General features: G+C 43.1%; 1 protein-coding gene across 1 annotated transcript in view; it reads right to left on the bottom strand.

The window, feature by feature from the left end:
• Positions 1–14,391, bottom strand: part of LOC131684709 (neural-cadherin-like) — a 95,628-nt gene extending 81,237 nt beyond the window's left edge. Inside the window, 6 exon segments of the mRNA XM_058967814.1 lie at positions 329–520; positions 576–809; positions 870–1,655; positions 13,347–13,563; positions 13,632–14,070; positions 14,151–14,391. Coding sequence (XP_058823797.1) covers positions 329–520; positions 576–809; positions 870–1,655; positions 13,347–13,563; positions 13,632–14,070; positions 14,151–14,352 — 2,070 coding nt within the window. The 5' untranslated portion in view covers positions 14,353–14,391.
• Between the last annotated feature and the right edge of the window lie 285 nt (positions 14,392–14,676).

Below are 14,676 nucleotides of genomic sequence, written 5' to 3'. Positions count from 1 at the left end.
CGAAATAAATCTTAAACTAATTGGTAAAACAGAACTTAAAAAAAAATCCGAAACAATCCATTTTGAAAATGAGTTTTAAAAGAAACTCATAACACGGTAGCGGGTTCAGTTATCAAACGAATATTTGAACAACACTTTTAATATTTTGTCTGCGGCAGCCATATTAACTTAATACTAGCAGTTTTTTGCAACCCTTAACTATAATCGAATCCTAAGTTTAAAATTAAAATCAGTCATTTATCGGTTCGTTAAAAATTATGTGTAAATTATACTATGAGTGAGTCAGAAAAGAGAGCAAATCAAAAATTAAGGACACAAAAACACTTACGTCTAGCGGCTTCTTCAGAACAATCCAGCCGGACTCTGGCTGAATCTCAAAGTACTCCAGGTCGTTCGGACTATGCGGAGCACTCAGGGTGTAAACGATTGCTCCGTTGTTGTCTGCGTCCTCATCGGAGGCCGACACACGCAGAATATTCGTTCCGATGCTGGCATCTTGTTTGACGTTTTCGACGTATTTCTAAAATTAAAATGACATTAGCTAATGGATCACTCAATAAAGATTATCATTCTACCTGTCGATCAAACAGAGGCGGATTATCATTCACATCGGTTATTTCCACCGTGAAGGAGCAGACACCTTCCAGGCTAGGTTCACCCTGATCGGTAGCCTTCACCGTGACGGATACAAACTTGCCGTCATCGCCTTCGCGATCGAACACCTTATTCGTGGACACCTCGCCCGTTTCTTCGTCCACCGTGAACTTGGTTCCCTTCTGATTGGGTTGCTGGACAATCGAATATTTGACCTGTAACAAAAACTCATGTTAGCCAATGTAACCAGTTCGCGCCTAACCCACTCAACAAACCTGTCCATTAACACCCTTGTCCTCGTCAGTGGCCTGAACCTTTATCACAGGGCTCCCATTCGGAGCACCTTCCTCCACCTTGGGATAGTACGTCCCGCAGTCCTTAAACACCGGCTTATTGTCATTTACGTCCGTTATGAACACCACGACGACAGCTGTAGATGTGTGGATCGTCGCATCCCCATTGATACAGCACGATCCATCATCCATAGCTGTCACATTCAGCTCATACTTGTCACGGTCGAGTGAAATTCCCTTGCTATGCAACCGAATTACACCGGTGATCTCCTCAATCACGAACTGGCCACTGCTAGTACCACCACCGACAAAACCGAACCGCACATTGTCACCGTCCTTATCGGATGCGACCACGGTCGTGACCAGCGTGTTCGGCCCAGCATTTTCGTCCACATTCGGAGTGTACACCTGCTGTGAGAATTTGGGTTCCTCGTCGTTCTTGTTCTTGGTATAGACACGAACAGTGGCCGTTCCCGTCTTGGCCGGTTCGCCCTTGTCTTTTGCCGTGACGACAAACTCATAGTAAGCGTTATTGTTGTCCGCATCTAGCTGCTTATTGTTAACGATGATGCCGTTCGAATCGACGGCAAAGTGATCGTCCGACACTAGATACTCGATTTCGGCGTTCGCACCGGAGTCAGCGTCCATAGCCTTTACCTTCAGGATGCTGGTTCCCAGTGGGATATCTTCGTCTACGTTGTGCGCCTGGTAGTCGGGCAGTTCGAATTTGGGCGCATTGTCATTGACGTCGGTGACGCGGATTGTTAGCTATAAAATAAAACACTCGATTAGATTATGTTACGGGATTGATATTATGTTAGCTATGAGCTTCAGTTCCCCCAACAATACATTATTGTACGTTTTGTCGATGGAAAAGTTTTTGTTCAAATATTGAGCATTTTACTCGTAAATAGACGCACAGTAAAAAGTTGATTAGTTATTGAACTTGCGTTTCGACTCTTCAGAATCCGACACTAACTTAGTGACAGGTCTAAGCTAGCGTCGGATTGACGCTAGCTCCCAAATCGATAACACGATTTGTGTTTCCGAGTAAACTCCAAGGCGTGCGTTTTTTTGGAATAATAAATTTGGAAAGAAAACTGAACAAATTCAAAGAAAAATTAAGTTGATATGTCAACCCAGTCATCAAAAAAAATCGCTATTGGAAAAAAACTGCAAAAATACTTTTTATATATGTTCCACAAAAGTGCACAGGCATAGCACTCGAAAATAATTATTCGCCTTCTTTAACGGTAATTTTAAATATATTTTTAGTTGGAACTGTGGTCATACATGCGATGATGGCGCCACTGACATGATACTAGTGAACATTTGTTCCCGCACTTGAGTGATAATCCACTAACAAGTGAGTGTTTGGAATGGTGTATAAAAAGGAGGATTTCCTCATAGTGTTATGTTTGTTTGTCTGTGGTAAGAGAACTAGTTACGAGCGCACTTTTCCTGCTAAATGTGCAGTACCGAATAACAACAGCTATTGTTGCAGATACTGGTACGTAGTTATTATGTATCCTTGCACGATTCTGGTTATTTTTTCGAGTTCGACACCGAGGATCCGGCTACGTACAGCAGCTGTTGCATGCTTTGAGGTATCTGTTGCGAGTTGAAATTTTTTAGGAATTTTCGTTATTTTCTACAACCAAGAAAGAAAAAACTACATTCGTTTACGAGCGGTCTATCGAGAAGCAAGTGTTTTTCCAGTCCGTCATTGTTAGCTAAAAAATCGTACTAATCCCCGTTCATGGTTATCTTGCACATTCTCTACCTCTCGAGGTTTTGGACTTTTTTTCTTCTTTTGTGCGTGTGTTAACCTTTAGGCCGTCCTCAGCCTTTTGTTCGCGTAGTGAGGATTGAACAATAGGCAGATATTTAAGCTGGACTGGTGCGTCGTGGGAAACAAATTTACAGATAAGTGAAATCTACCTCTTTTGACACATTTACGGCTTATTCCCGTCGGCGCGGGTGCTAACCCCGTGCGTCAACGGTGTCGATGGCTCCCTCCCCGGACGGCCAAATGGAGGTCAAATCGACTCCCAAGGCTCTCCCCCGACCCATGGTCTTCTTTCGGCCCAAAACAAAATCGCTGAATCTATTACAGATTTCAAAAGACCTGACGGAACGGTTCTCGGCTGTGACCGAAATAAGTAAGGTCCCCTCAGACAGGGTCAGGGTCTTGTTGGCTAATTCAAAGCAGGCGAACGATATTGCTTGCTGCGAGCACTTTACGAAGGACTATTACGTGTATATTCCAGCTGTAAAAGTACAGTCTGAAGGCGTTGTCACCGATGAGAGTTTGACATGGGAGGATCTGCTGGAGTATTTTCAGCCAGTGAAAATACTAGAGTGCAAGCGTTTGCACTCAGTAGTAGTTGAGGGAGATGGTTCAAAAACGTACCCCCAATCAAACTCTTATCGGGTGACCTTCGCTGGTACCGCTTTGCCAAATTACGTCCTCTTGCAAAAGGTTCGTCTGCCTGTGCGTCTGTTTTTGCCGCGGGTCATGAATTGCACAAAGTGTAAACAATTGGGTCACACAGCCACCCATTGTAGCAATAAGGCCCGCTGTGGAAAATGCGGGGAGAATCATCTAGATGATTCGTGCATTAAGAATGCTGAGAAGTGTCCTTACTGTGCAGAGATTCTGCATGATATCTCGGCATGTCCCGCGTACAAACTACGCGGGGATAAACTAAAACGTTCCCTTGCGGGACGATCCGAACGTTCTTTCGCAGAAATGCTAAAGAAAGCTACGCCGCCAACCTCAACAAACATCTATGCTCACTTGCCTCCTAACGAGGGCGAGACTGATGACCCACAAGAGGCTACAACTTCTAGGGTGCCTAGAAGTTGTAGGAAGGGGAGGAACATTTCCTCTCCTAAAGTTCCTTGTAAAGGCCAGAAGGTGTCCCTAGACGGGGCTCCGAAAGTGACATCTCTTGGAAGTGTTGCAAGCAAGCCGAAGCAAGTACCTCCTGGTCTCGGAGGATTGAACTCAGAGAAGGAGTTCACAGCACTTCCCGGAACATCAAAAATCCCAAGTGTTCCTCTGTTTCAGTTCGAGAATAGTCGCGGCACTGGAATTATCAAACTCTCGGACATTGTGGACTGGATAATAAAAACTTTCAATATAACTGATCCTATTAAAAGTCTGTTGTTAGCTCTTCTACCTAAAGTAAAAACATTTTTAAAGCAGTTGACTGCGAAATGGCCCCTGCTCTCTTGTCGTGTAACAATAAAGCTCCAGGGCCAGACAGAATCAAATTCAACTTGTTGAAGAATCTGCCAGACTCTGCCAAGAGACGCTTGTTGAACTTATTTAATAAGTTTCTTGAGGCTAACATTGTCCCACTCGATTGGAGACAAGTGAAGGACATCGCCATCCAAAAACCAGGAAAACCAGCCTCCGACCACAATTCGTATCGACCGATCGCAATGCTATCCTGTATCTGGAAGTTGTTCGAGAAAATGATCCTATTCCGCCTCGACAATTGGGTCGAAGCAAATGGCTTACTGTCAGATACACAATTTGGCTTTCGCAAAGGCAAAGGGACGAACAATTGTCTTGCGTTGCTCTCAACCGAAATTCAAATGGCCTATGCTAGCAAAGAGCAGATGGCATCAGTGTTCCTAGATATTAAGGGGGCTTTTGATTCAGTTTCGATCAACATTCTTTCAGAGAAGCTGCACCAGCATGGTCTTTCAGCGACATTAAACAACTTTTTACTAAACCTGTTGTCGGAAAAGCACATGCATTTTTCGCATGGTGACTTATCGACATCACAATTTAGCTACATGGGCCTTCCCCAGGGCTCATGTCTAAGCCCCCTGTTATACAATTTCTATGTCAACGACATTGATGAATGTCTTGACAATTCCCGCACGTTAAGGCAACTTGCAGACGATGGCGTGGTGTCTGTCATGGGACCCAAAGCTGTCGATCTACAAGGACCATTACAGAAAACCTTGGACAATTTATCTGCCTGGGCTATTAAGCTAGGTATCGAATTCTCTACGGAGAAAACTGAGCTAGTCGTATTTTCTAGGAAGCGTGAACCAGCACAACTACAGCTTCTATTAATGGGTTAAACTATCGCTCAGGTCTTCACAGTAAAATATCTAGGGGTCTGGTTCGACTCGAAAGGTACTTGGGGATGCCATATTCGGTATCTGAAACAGAAATGCCAGCAAAGGATCAACTTTCTTCGTACAATAACCGGAACATGGTGGGGTGCCCACCCAGGAGACCTAATTAGGTTGTATCAAACAACGATACTGTCGGTAATGAAATACGGATGCTTCTGCTTTCGCTCCGCCGCGAACATACATTTCATCAAACTCGAAAGAATTCAGTATCGTTGTTTGCGTATCGCCTTAGGGTGCATGCAGTCAACCCATAGGATGAGTCTCGAAGTGCTGGCGGGCGTTCTTCCGCTAAAAAATCGATTTTGGGAACTCTCATATCGATTGCTCATTCGATGCGATATCTTGAACCCGGTGGTGATTGAAAATTTCGAAAGGCTTGTTGAGCTCAATTCTCAGACCCGTTTCATGTCCCTGTACTTTGACTACATGGCTAGGAAGGTAGCTACATTCGATAGTCCCTAAGGTATCGACGAAACCTTGGTTCAAGGGGATGGATGTGGGTCGTGACTTCATTCGTGCGATGTCCCGACTCATGGCAAACCATTACACGCTGAATGCACATCTCCGGCGTATTGGGCTCGTGGAGAGTGATATCTGCGCTTGTGGCGACGGCTATCACGATATTGAGCACATTGTCTGGGCGTGCACCGAGTACAGTTCCGCCAGATCTCAGCTTATGGACACTCTCCGGGCCCGAGGAAGACCATCCAACGTCACGGTTCGAGATGTGCTGGCAAGTCGCGATGTCCTCTATATGTCCCTTATATACACCTTCATAAAAACCATCAATATAAAAATTTAACTGCTCCTTCTTATTTCCTATGATTCTCAGAAACGCTCTCTTCCATCTGTACCATACACCCACGAAGGTTTGATGGGACTCCAAGGCGACACAAAAAATCTCTGTCGAATGAGCCAACAAACACGGGACCTACAGTACGAACATCACACGCGCAACTCGAACTCTTTCCGATCTGCATCTGAGCCGTCTGGAGGAACCCCTGCCGACTCGAGGAAGAACACCCGGCCTCCCTGTACATAATTCTTCTTGATGAAGGCCATCCGAGTCTACATCCTATGCCGTTGATCTCCCGATGCCTGAAACTGAAAGCTAATAACTTTCTTCCCTGCCATCTTTGTCCACCCTCCCTCCCCTGACTCTTATACCCAGAAGTATCACCCCTTACCCCCCCCCCCCCCCCCCCGTTCTGTCTCTTCTAGTTCTATTATATTATATAATCTCATTGAAAATGTCCAACTCTACTACCACAAAAAATAACTCTAATTAATCTCCCCGAATCTTTACAAAATTAAATCACGCTCTCTAGTTATTCCTAGTTTTAAGATAGTTATAAAAATTATCTCCCTTACTTAAAACTTATTTGCTTCAATAATCTTCCTGCTAAAAATGTCAAACCAAATTGCCATAAAACCTAAATGACCCCCCTAATCTTACGAAAATTATATTACACCCTAGTGTATAAATTCTCCTTTCTTTTTCTTTTTATACAATAGCCCGCCTCTTACCCCCACACCAAAAAGCTCACAAACGGAGCCCCCTGGTAGTAGACACATCAGTTCTCAACGTACAAAAAAAAGGTCAGCACAACAAAACAAAGTTACGAATCGCGGAAACGCTAAGAACAAAAAAAAAACAATACGAGACCGACAAAACATGAAATTTGACAAGAAGCTACGGCGAGTACCCAGCGGAAAAGAATCCTTTTAAGGGTCCCATCGTAGCTTTGCAGAAAGCTTATAATAATTTAAATTTATTTATTACTTATTGCTAGAAAAAAATTCATTTATCATTTGCTTTATTAAATTTTTTAACCAATTATAACTAAAGGAATAAGCTCGATCGGTGGTGAACGAAGTTTATATTAAAAATTCTCCTATTTTATTTTTTAAAATTAGTTTCAATTAATCCTTAGTTTAATTTAAAAAAATCAATATGTAATCCCCTAGTTTTAAGTAATTTGAAATGTAAAACAAACCAAGATTGGCACCTTTAAGCTAACGCAAACCTGCCTTATCAAATAAACAAATTGAATAAAAAAAATTACTAAACAAGCTTCTCTAATAAGTTTGATCATATAATATAGTACTTATAAGAATTTTTTCATCGAATATTTTTCATTAATAGAGAGTGTTTGTCCCCAAAACATGCTTTTTTCCTCGCTAGCGGTGACCACGTATTTCGCAAATCGCCCAACTCAAAAATATAGAATTTGTAGAAGCGTTAGTTGCCAGCGAACAGAACCTTACGGTACTTCAACATAGGCGGCTCTAACTGGATGGTAAAGGGGAGGCATGCCTTCTTCGCAAAATGTTTGATGAGAGCGAAACTTTGAATTTTGAAGCCGTCTTACAATCAAAATAGTGTGACACCCTTACTAATGAGATGAATAAGGGCTCGTCTACCCTTGGTTCGAACAAAAAACAGCGCGTTTTCACATTCGGTAATATTGCTTTGTCAGCTAACCGTTACTCACAGAAGAGAAACGGCCAGCAAGTAAGAAGGTCTACAACGAAAAGTTGTGTTACTTAGATTGTTTCTCCAGGCTTTGGTGTTTCCCCATCGCTGCAGGTGTGAAGTGCGACCGGTACATTCGACTGATGTTAAGTAACGCTACTATATTACATTCCCTATCCACGTCGCTTTTATTATCCTACACTGGGCTCTAGTCCCGTGCAAAAATGACTTCTCCTGATAATGATTCACCTTAAGGTGAGATGGAGGTTGAAATAAATTCGAATTTTAGGCTCCAGCTATATCCATGCTCCTATACCGGGCCTAATGTGATCTTTTTTCTGGGCCAAAGACAATGTGGCCCAGAAAATATAACAATCTATTGCAGATTTCTCGAGTTCTGATGAAGCGGCTGTGACAGAAATATCGAAAATTCATCCAGATAAACTTCGGGTGGTGGTAAATCGTTTGAACAGACAAATTGTATTGCTAGCTACAGACGTTTTACGAAGGTTTGGAGTATATGTACCAGCTAACCGGGTTAAAGCAGATGGAGTCGTCTCCGATTCGAGAGTTGGAATAGCGCGGATCTGCTCAAACACGGCACAGATGTTTCAGCTGCAAGAACATACTGAACTGCAAACCTTTACATTCAGCATCAGTTGCAGCTGATGGGTAAAGGACATGTGCCACCTCAGACTCTTAACGAACGATTTTTGCCGGGTGTATCTCCTCTTTGGCAAGGTTCGTCTGCGTAGAAACAGCGCGAGGAGAAACTGAAGCGTTCCCTTCAGGGATACTCTAAGCAATCTTACGCAGAAATTCCAACGATAGCTATACCACCGACCTCTACGAATATCTGTATTAACTTTTCTATTGACGAATGTGATTCTGATGACCATCAGGAGGAAACATCTGCTGCGACCAGAAGCAATAAAAATTCATCATGTATGCTTCGTTGTGTCAGAAGGTATCTCTGCGATATCTTCCAAAAATAACAGCTCGAAGAAGTACTGGTGCAAAACCGACGTTTCAGCTGGAGCCTACTTTTTCTGATATTGTAGACCATATTTTCACAGCTTAAGGTTCAAGTTACCTTTTTTAAGCATGTGTTAGAATTGAACGCTTGGTAGTGTGGGTAGGAAAATTTGTGTTCAGCTTTGCCACCGGATTATCCATTTAAACCTTTTTAAAACTCTAAAAGAAGAATATCAGTCGATTTATTAGATCATCACGATTCAATTCATGCAAAATACCTGCTGGAAAAACCATCGGCTTAGCTAAACGGTGCTTTTGAAAAAGTGGCTGTGGTTTTTTCATTGCGCAGTTGTGGTGCGTACCCCAGCTCGGTGTGGTAGTGTGATAAAAAATCACAGCCACTTTTTCAAAAGCACCATCCAGCTAAGCCGATGGTTTTTCCAGCAGGTATTTTGCATGAATTGAATCGTGATGATCTAATAAATCGACTGATATTCTTCTTTTAGAGTTTTGAAAAGGTTTAAATGGATAATCTGGTGGCAAAGCTGAACACAATTTTTCTTACGCATACTACCAAGCCTTGAGGTAACTTGAGCCTTAAAACAATTCTGACTCTCTTAAAAGCATGTTCATAATCTTTCTCCCCGCATCCTTTCATCGGACGAGGTCACGGATTTGATCACTATTCTACAATGGAACAGCAGAAGCATTATCCCGAAAATAGATTCCTGTAAAATTTTAATTTGAAATGTGATGCTTTTGCGTTTAATGAAGCATTGCTTACTTCAGAAGGAGCCCCAAATTTTCACGATTTTTACATTGTTCGCTTGGATCGAGAAGACTCTTACGGTGGAGTACTTTTGCAGATCAAAAAGGCTATTGTTTCGTTCGAATTGACCTCCGCTCGGTACCAAGTATTGAAGTGGTCGCTTGCCAAACTAGAATTAGAAGCAAAGTCCCTTGCATTGCTTCCACATACAGCCTCAGTTGGCCACCGGCGACTTCGCGATATTGCGGAACTCCTCCCCGTACCGATGTTAGTATTAGAAGGTTTTAATTCTCACGCTGCCGCATGAGGTTGCCTTCATGATGATAATCGATGTACCTCACTCCATGAGCTTTACGACAAGTTGGCAATGTTGAATACGTGTGATATGACACGGAGTCCTGCTCGCCAGAGCGTTTTGGACTTGTCCCTATGCTCGACATCGCTGCGTTTAGCTTGCATGTGGAAGGTAATTCCCGACCATCTGTCAATCATAATTACTATTGCTAACAGTTCAGGGCCACCGAATACAATCAATGTTTCATATGAGCTCACACAAAATATTGATTGGAACAGCTACGTGTTCGCCATGTTCGGAAAAATCGAATTCACACAAGAGTTTCTTTTGGGGGAAAAGTACGAGTTCCTGGCTGGCTTGATTCTCGATACCGCGATTCTGAGCTTACTAAACGCGTACCAAACGCGAGCTCTCGCGGACGGTCTTCCAACTCATGTTGGGACAAAGAGTGCTCAGACGTGTACGCGAAGAAGTCCGCCGCATATAAAACCTTACTCACTGGCTATCTACAGTACGCAACGTTAAAAACGCGAATGAAAAGATTGATGAAAGCTACGATCCGTAGTTACTGGCACCGGTTCATTGACGGATTGACTAGAGAAACATCGATGAGCACTCTATTGTACACTGCCCAGCGTATTGGAAACCGAAATAGTACTAACAAGAGCGTGAAATATTCAAATCGTTAAATATTTCATTTCGACAAGATACGTCCGGGTTCCGCCCTAGCACAAAAGGTTTACTGTGCCGCATCACCCTCCCACGATACCGTGAACGAAACTCCGAATCAAATTCAATTTTTTGAAGAATCTGCTAAGAGGTGCTTGTGGAATTTATTTAATAAGTTTCTTGAGAGTAACATTGTTCCACACGATTGGAGAAAAGTCAGTGTCATCGCCATCCAAAAACCAGGAAAACCAGCCTCCGACCACAATTTATATCTATATAAGGGTGGAAGCAAGTGGCTTACTGTCAAATACACAATTTGGCTTCCGGAAAGGCAAAGTGACGAACGATTGTCTTGTGCAGCTCTCAACAGAAATTCAAATGGTCTATGCTAACAAAGAAGACTTGTCTATAAGGTCATTCAAGATTACCTTAGTTTAGGTCCCCTCGCATTGCTCCATCCCAGGTAATGAAGAAACGGACTCTTTAGATGGTTGCTTTAGAAGGTGACATCAGCGAAAAACCAGTCCGTTTCAATGAATCTTAAAATATCTCTCGTCAGAGGATGCTAGCAAGTTGGCAGACATTGTGGAGCACTGGAGCGCTTGGACGATGGCTACATTCTATTATCTCTAAGGTATCAACGAAACCTTGATTAAAAGAACTGGATGTAGATCGGGATTTCATTCGTATGATGTCTCGGATCATGACCGATCACTACATGCTAGACACTCATCTCCGACGAGTAGCAGTATTTGGTTTTGTAGCGACGGTTACCACGATAACAAACCTATTGTCTGGGTATGCGCCGAGTATTGATGTGCCAGATATCAACTATTGAATTCCCCTCGGGCCCGAGGAAGAACAATATCCCGGTTTGAAATATACTGGCAAACCACGATCTGCTCTATATGTCCATCGTATAAATCTTCTTAAAAACAACAATATACAGGTTTAACTGGACCTTTTATTATTCTTATCATACTCAGAAGTGCCTCTTCCGCCTATACCATACACCAACGATAGTTTGAGGCGACTTAGAGGTGACACGAAACATCTCTGTCGAATGAGTCCACTTACAAGGGACCCACATCACAAACATCATACGCGTAACTCGGTGTGTTACCGATCCGCATCTGAGCCGTAATACGAAATCGTGAAGAGGAACCCCTGTCGGCTCGAGGAGGTTCACCCAGCGTCTCAGCTGGTGATGTCCCCTGACGAAGGCCTTCCGAGTCTATAATCGATGCCGTTGATCCAGAAACTCTCTTGAATCTCTTCTCGCAACATATTTGCGCTCCCTGGGTTTTTTGTTTTTCAAATAGCTCCAATTGACTCCGCTAGTTTTAAAAAATCATCGACGTCGCTGTTCTATTCAACTCTAATTTGGTAGATACTCACGGCGGCATATATACCAGGTATCGCCCATTGGCCGTATAGATGATGGAGGTTAGAGAAGGCTGCAAAAAATGTTCTCGTTGTGCTTCCTGCTGGAGTAGTTCTGAGGAAGCTGCTGCAGGTACTGAAGGAGATGGGATTAGAGAAGGAGCTGCCAGCTATCCAGAATTCAGTGATTCTCAGCACCAGCGCGTTCGTCCGAGAATTTTAGGGACAGGGCGATATGACGGTTACAGAAGAACTATCTTTCATGTGTTAAATTTGGAAGGTTTGGGTGGTTATGTATATTGTGTTTGCACTAATATGTTAACTTTGCCCAAACAAATGTTTAGGAATTCCATAAAAAACATGTATCGAAATTTCAGATATGGAATTCGACATACGAAAAATTTTCGGGGGTGGAGTTTGCTATACTTCTAACAAGGCTTCCGTTGACCCAAGGAGAAAAAATAAAACAACATAGATTATCATTTTGGCGCCATGAAAAAAACCTGTTTTAATCCACCTAGCGGTGCAATTGTGCCTTTCTCATTTCTCTAAACTATGGCACGGAGGCTTTTTATGTTCAACATAATTGTGGAAATGTCCATTACATTCTTAGTACACTTTGCACTTATACACAATGGCATGCCAGTCACGAACTTGATGAGCTACGTGTCGACGGTGAAACACTTGAAACAAAAAATATCATACTCCATTAGCCTAATCAGCATTAGATCAATGTTATCTGCTTGCTAACTCATTTTGTCATGCGGGGGTGGGTATGTGAGGAGGGCGAAAGTCCCATGAACGAACGACTCCCCAGCTTAAATTGGTATGCTTTGTGATATAGTGGTGGTTTAAAGATGATGGGGTTGTAAGGGAGGGGTATGAGGGCTGGATGGGGTGGTGGTCTGAGGGGTGATTTAAGGAGATTTTTAAAGAAGGAGAGTGAACAGTAGGGGGGGGGGTGTAACCCCTCTCCGTAAACCATCAACTACGCCCCTGTTAAATTCCAGAAACCTTATGCGATCCGAAAAAAAAATTGACCGGGATTAGGTTGACGTTTTTCAGAGTGATTGCATAACCTTTCTATATGAGAAAGGCAAAAATGGCGATCCTTATCCGATGAGCTGTACTAGTTTACTAGTATCAAACAAAGTATGACGTTACCTCATTGAAACAATTGAGCGCCATAAGAGAATGCTTCAAAACTTTGGATATTTGTATTCATTCATATGACATGACACGTGCTGCTGCTATTTCTCCCAAAGAAAACTCCAGCATCCACTCGACTTAACCACTTAAAAATCGAGAAATCAAATCATATCAAATCAAATCAAATGTTCCAGAAGAGAAAGATGCACAGACGACTCAAGAGCGAACGCGACAGGCATTGGATACAATCACACCACGAATTGTTCATTCGCTATTCACTAGTGGATTTTAGTGCTAGATATTCTGCTTGCAAATTATCTAACTCCACTATCTGGGCTGGGCACACGAAAATTTGGAACAACGAAAGTTATGCATGGATATAATTTTGCAATTAGGTAAGATATACTTTATAAGTAGGAAGTATGTACAATGTTGCTCCATTTTGTAAAATCAGATTTCATTCTGTGAAACACGGGTTGTCTCATTCCAACATCATCTCATAGAGTCATAGCTTAACAAGATATCCATATTTTATAAGTACACTGAAACTGAAACCCATCAAACGATTTCCAAAACGCTTACCTCCACTGACGTGGAAAACCCGCCGGAATCTTCCGTCGCAGTCACCACCAATGAGTAGACGTGCGGTTGTCTCAGATCTTCAAAATCCAACTCTTTCGCCAGTTTCACAATGCCCGATGTGGGACCGATATTGAACGTACCAGCACCCTGACCTTGGGCCTTCAGTGTATAACGAATCTCTCGATCGGCAAACGACTTCGCTTTCACCGAGATGATACTAAAATGAGAAGAAAATTAACCTATCGTTCCAACATGCATTCCCACCCTCTATCCGGCGGCACTTACTCTGAATCCTTCTTCTGATTCTCCGGGATTTCAGCCTCATAACTCGGCATATAGAACTGCGGTGCCCGTTTGCCTCCCACAATCGAGAGCCGTTCCTCCGGTGTGCTCTGGAAGCGCCGATCATCTACCTTTCCATTCTGATCCTCAGCCTTCACGTACAGAACGTATTCCATATCAAGCTGGAACAGATCGGTACCACGCGTCCGCACAACACCGGATCGTTCATCGACCTCGAACCGACCGCCGGTTCGATCACGCACGATAAAGTAGTGAATGTTGTGATCGGTGTCCGGATCTCGTGCCTGAAGCGTGAACACCGGGGTGTTTGGTGGGGCATTCAGTTGGACTACGGCCTGCATCGGTAGCGGTCGGTTGATGAAATACGGTGGCTCATCGTTCACGTCCTTGACGTGGATGATCACCCGTTGGTTGTCCGTATCTGAAAGTGTACGAGGTCGAGAAAAAAAACGATTAGTTGAATTGCGACACAGGTGCCACGGTGCAATGTGCTTGACTTACATTTTAAACCGGCTGCTCGAGGAGATGTGGTGAATTTTCCAGCAGAATTTCCAGGTGATGCGTGAAATGAGAAAAGGGAGAAAAAAAGCAAATTAATGTCTGGGTTGCGAATGCTCAGTGCACTGTGGAAGCGCTTTGCACGGCGGTCGCAGCAAAGCGATTCAATTAAATTTTCAATTGGTGCGTTCGTTCGTTTCCACATCCGCTGGAAAGTACTTGATGGCGAAAGTTTAAATGGGTGCTCCAGAAGCCGGTAGTGAGCTAGAACGTTTCGAAAGAAGGCAAATGCCAAGGTTATAAATATCAATCAAGGAAACTGGGAATATTTGAACCAATTCAAGAGATGTTTTAATGAATTTTCATGAGAGATTCCAGTTGACTGAACAGAAAACGATTTCGCATAGTTTGAACGATTCGTCCTTAATAATGTGGGGCAGGACGCGAACTCGCTATTAAATTGGCTCTATAAACATTGCAACTATCTTAACACACTGGAGGTTTACTTACACGAACAACCATGCCCCAA

The sequence above is a fragment of the Topomyia yanbarensis genome, chromosome 2 (assembly GCF_030247195.1).
Source record: "Topomyia yanbarensis strain Yona2022 chromosome 2, ASM3024719v1, whole genome shotgun sequence".
Lineage (NCBI taxonomy): Eukaryota > Metazoa > Arthropoda > Insecta > Diptera > Culicidae > Topomyia > Topomyia yanbarensis.
The sequence above is the reverse complement of the archived record's forward strand: the minus strand, read 5'-3'. Positions and strand labels throughout refer to the sequence as shown.